The sequence below is a fragment of the Nicotiana sylvestris genome, chromosome 11 (assembly GCF_000393655.2).
Source record: "Nicotiana sylvestris chromosome 11, ASM39365v2, whole genome shotgun sequence".
Lineage (NCBI taxonomy): Eukaryota > Viridiplantae > Streptophyta > Magnoliopsida > Solanales > Solanaceae > Nicotiana > Nicotiana sylvestris.
Genome location: NC_091067.1, coordinates 116,946,506 through 116,951,444, shown reverse-complemented (window position 1 = coordinate 116,951,444; position 4,939 = coordinate 116,946,506). Strand labels below are relative to the sequence as shown.

The 4,939-nt window shown below is 37.1% G+C and overlaps 1 protein-coding gene across 1 annotated transcript; it reads right to left on the bottom strand.

The window, feature by feature from the left end:
* Nucleotides 1–327: 327 nt before the first annotated feature.
* Nucleotides 328–2,745, bottom strand: LOC138881541 (uncharacterized). Its single transcript, XM_070161775.1, has 5 exons — nt 2,640–2,745; nt 1,657–2,345; nt 1,537–1,560; nt 1,101–1,156; nt 328–733 (listed from the first exon to the last, which is right to left on the bottom strand). The coding sequence occupies exons 1-5, from the start codon at nt 2,743–2,745 to the stop codon at nt 328–330; spliced, it is 1,281 nt and encodes a 426-aa protein (XP_070017876.1).
* Nucleotides 2,746–4,939: the final 2,194 nt, after the last annotated feature.

The window sequence follows — 4,939 nt, the reverse complement described above, 5'->3', positions numbered from 1 at the left end:
AGCGCAAATTAACTCCCAATAACAATTAACGCACAATTAAGTAATAATTAAGCATAAAATTGTATATTTGGACATTAAATGCTAAAAATGCAAACGATGCCTATTTTTGTAATTTTTAATTTTTGTAAAACAAATTTAATTACTAACAATTGTAGAATTAAATCCTACATGCAAAATGCGACATATTTTTGTATTTTTTATTAATTTAGCAAATAAACACGCACAGACAAATACAAATAATTATTCAAAATATCACAAAATTGCACACCAAAGAAAAATCATTTTATTTTTGAATTTTTTGGGAGTAATTCTCATATAGGGCAAAAATCATGTGCTTACAACTGGAGTGACAACAGGAGGAACAACAGAAGGAGAAGTAAGGTGAGGAGTTATGATAGGTGGAGAAGCTGGGATGTTCACAAATGGTGAAGGGAAAACAGAAGAAAGAGAAGGCAAGGAAGAGGAAGTGTAAGGAAATATGTGTTCATGGAATATTACATCTCTAGAGTAGAACACTGAAGAATTGGACATATTCAATAACTTATAACCCTTCTTGCCACAAGGGTAACCTAGAAAGATACAGGGTATGGCTCTAGATTGAAACTTAGTTCTACCAACCTTAGGAGAAGTTGCAAAACACATACAACCAAAAGACCTCAAGTGGTCATAAGATGGTGGGAACCCATGCAACTTTTCATAAGGATAAACTTTGAGCAAAAGAGGTGAGAGCATCCTATTTATAAGGTAGGTGTCAGTCAAAATACAATCACCCCAAAATAGCATTGGTAGTTTAGATTGAAACAAAACCTCTTGAAATCTCTAATAAATGTTTGTGTTTTCTCTCCACAATACCATTTTATTGTGGAGTATGTGGAATGATGGTTTGACATAATATACCATGAGAGGCAAATAAAGTGGCAGCCTCAACACTACTGCCAAGTTTAAATGAATTATTTGATTTGAAAGTTTGGAGTGAAGAGTTAAAATGCACTCTTACCATAGAAATAAAAGCTTTTAAGATAGATAAGGCATTGCTTTTGGAATAAAGGAGGTGAGTTCAAGTGACTCTAGAGTAATCATCAACTAAAGTGAGGAAATACCTGAATCCATTGTAAGTTTTAGTGTTATAGGGGCCCCAAATGTCAATGTGAACTAGCTGAAAAGGTTTAGTGGAGTAAATTGTGCTGTCATGAAAAGGCAGCCTTTGTTGTCTAGCCATAGGACATATAGGACATATAAAGTTTTGTTTGCTAGATACTTTATCAGATAAGAAAGGAATGGATTGTATCTTATGAAAGGGCATATGACCTAGTCTTTGATGCCAAAACAAATCCACTTTATTGATAACAGAATTCTGATTACATTTAGGTGAATAAAGTACAGACTGAGAAATTGATGCATGCTTTTTACAAGTAATGGAACCTATAGTAAGACTAGAATCGATGTTAGCATAGGGTTGCAAAACAGGGGTTGAAGTGGGAAACAATTCTGCATCTGGATGTAAGTAGTAGAGTCTGCCAGCACCTTACCAATTACCAGTGACCTCTTCATTGAAAGGCCCTGTAAAGAACAATGGAACTTGGTAAGTACTGCTATACAATCAAGTTGGGTAATGAGTTGATGTATAAATATTAAGTTGAAATGAAAAGAAGGTACAAGAAGAACATTGAGAAGAGTTATATCATGTCTTAGGTGCAATGACCCAGTTGATATAACCTTTACTTTATAACCATTTGGTAAGGTAACAAGGAAATGTCTAACTAAAGGTACAATATCATGAAGTAAGTGTTTGTGTGGAGTCATGTGAGTAGTGGCCCCTGAATCTAAGATCCAAGGATCCACATTAGTCTGTGAAGATGCACACACATGGGAGTCTAAAGATTCTATAGCATAAACGGTAAACAAACCTGCAAAGTGAACAAAACCACAGTCCTCAATGGAAGGAGTGTTGGAAACAGGACCAGAAGAGACTTGAACTTGTTGAAACATAGTCAAGATGTGCTGATATTGTTCATTGGTAAACCCATGAATTGGAGAAGAATTCCCTGGAGGCTGGTTTATAGCAGGAGATACCAATATGTCACCTTGGACACATGATGCAGACTTCTTGTTCTTTGTGAACTTGAACTCAGGGGGAAACCCATAAAGTCTATAACATTTCTCTACTGTGTGTCCAGGTTTCTTACAATACTTGCAAGAGACACCACTGACATTCTTTCTGGATTCAAAATTTACCCTTTGAGTGAAATTTCTGTTGTTGGTTGATTGAGCAGGTGACACAGAAAAAGAAGCAGAATCACCAGAGAAGTTAGAAGTATTGGAGAGAGCTTCCTTTTGAATCTTATCTTGTTATAATAGAGAATAAGCCTTGCTTATTGGAGGAAGAGGACTCATCATCATAATGGCACTATTTACAGTGTAGTATGACTCATTCAGACCATTGAGGAACTGGAATAACTGTTGACCTTCTATAAACTTTGGAAGAGCTCCACATGAGCAGATAGGACCCACATAAAAGGAATTTAGTTCATCTCATAGACTCCTAAACTTGGTGAAGTAAGTGCCAATATCAGAAGAGCCTTGAGTGGTTGTGCTAATTTCTCTTTGAATTTGAAGATATTTGGACCCATTTGACTGACCAAATCTATCGTTAATGTCTTTCCAGACTTCCCTTGCATTCTTAAGACACATGACACTAGTTGAAATATCCCTAGACACAGAGTTAGTGATCCATGCCTTAACCATGTCATTGCACCTCTCCCAGTACAGATAATAAGGGGAGTCTGGTGATGGCTAGGGAACTCTACCATCCAAAAGCCCTAATTTGTTCTTTGCAGATAGAGAAGTAAGCATACTACTTCTTCAAAGCACAAAACCACAACCATTGGAATGTACAGCTACCAATTGACTGCCAGGGCTATCAGAAGGGTGCACGTACAGTGGATGAGATGAATCCAGTGTAAAAGGTGTGAAACCATCAGAGGTCATATTACTAGGTGATCCTAGATTATCCATAACACTACCCATAGCATGAAGCTCAACTAAATTGATTTATAATAGTACAAGCAATAATATCTACAACTCAGTAAAAATAAGCTAGAACATGCAACCAAATCTAAGCTAAGAAATCTACAGTCGAGAACGAGGAGGATATTACCAGCCTTCTTCTGAAACTCGAAGAAGAAAAGTCTTCTTTGAAGTGTAAACCTAGGAAAACAGATTTGACCAAATCAAATGCAGAAACTGAGAAAATTCGAGATGTACGACATCATGAAGTTACTAAGAGTTGACGGTGATGAAATCCCCAAAAATTACCGGTGGAAAATGTTGTTCGATGTTTTCGTCAATCTGGATCAGTCGAAGATCAAAATGATGGAAACTCAGAGAGAGGGTAACATCGGAGTGAAGCTCGTGATGAGAGGAATCAGAATTCCTGCTCTGACACCATGTTAAATCGAAGATTTGTGAGCTTTAGTGGAAATGAAAGAAGGAAAAACCCTAGAACAGATGAATGAAAGAGAGAGAGAAAAGGGTCCGACGAAAGAGACCCTGCATTTCTTATTTTCTCTGTATTATTGTATTTTACAATTGAGTATATATATTTATAGTAATAAAACTATGAAAAACTAAACTAAAAGAAAATGGAAAAATACAATTTGGGCCGGGTATGTAAGATACCACTACTGGGCCAGATACTACTATTGGGAGTCCGAAACTGAAATGATGCCTTTTCGTGAATAATAATTCAAGGGCGTGAAGCGAGTACTTCTAGCTGCTTCGCCTGCTTCTTATTATGGCGGCTATGTTTTCGTGGCGAAAATGAACGAAAAGCGAGATGAGCGTGCTCTTTTCAAATCGATTGATAGATAGCCTGATCTGTTCTGATAGATCGAAAGAGATAGAGAGGGAATCTCTCAAGAATAAGGGGAAATCTCCTATTTCTATCTATTGATGAGACAACTATCTATTCTTGATCCATCAGAAAGAAATCGATATGTATCTGATGGAGTCTACATCGTACGTAGAGCGCCCAAGCGCTTTTTAGGCCAGCTCAGTTCTCTTATCCATCAGTCCAATGCACTGGGCTCATCTCATGGAGAGAAAGGCAGGCTAGACCATCGAAGACCCGTTCATTACGAACGTTTTTTCTCGATGTGGACCAAGCTCCGACTTCCTTTTTAGCTTTGGCTCGGAAGAGGTCGGCCTTTAAGCCCGTATTGGAAGGGGATCTTCTGCAGGACTGCAGAATATTTATTTTTTAGTGTAAAACGTACTATAATACTATGTTTTACACTGAAACGTAGTATTATACTGCGTTTTACACTAATTTTTGGACCCACCAATAAGTGTTCTACAGATAAATGACATAACAATAATTCAAATACATAAAAAACGTGGTATTGTACTGCGTTTTACCTAAAAAATTCTGCACTCCAAGCTCGGACTTGCCTTATTTAAAGGCGTTTGATTTTTATGAAAATCCATTCAAAACTTTCTTTCAAACTTCCGTTCATACTTCTCTCTTCTTCTTATCAAGCATTTTTTTTATAATGTCTGAAGAGCCAAAAATAAAGGTTTCATTATATTGGGGGGGTGGGAGGGAGGTGAGGTTGTAATGGAGAATAACATTGTGAGGTATAGCTCACCTCTACCGTGTCATGTTAAATTTCCGCTTACAATGGATTACGATAAATTGATATCGTTGTTACGTAAAAAAAATGAGTGTGAGGAAACATTCGGTGAACCTTAAAGTAACCGGTAGATTTTCGTATTCAGTGACTCCGCAGGGGTTTGCTTATTATTCTGAGTTTAACATCGAAGATGATGAAACACTTAGAGATTTTTTTGCGGATTCCGGATGAATACAGGGAATTTATTGTAATAAAATTGTTGGAAATGTACGTCAAGGTTGAAGACGTTCCCAATAATGAGGGTGTGC

Coding starts and splice junctions, on each gene's coding strand:
- LOC138881541 (XM_070161775.1), bottom strand. CDS start 2,745: ATGGTTAAGGCATGGATCACTAACTCTGTGTCTAGGGATATTTCAACT. Junction 1,157..1,536: donor TTTCAATGAAGAGGTCACTG/GTAATTGGTAAG, acceptor AAACCTTTTCAG/CTAGTTCACATTGACATTTG. Junction 734..1,100: donor AAAACTTACAATGGATTCAG/GTATTTCCTCAC, acceptor CCTTATAAATAG/GATGCTCTCACCTCTTTTGC.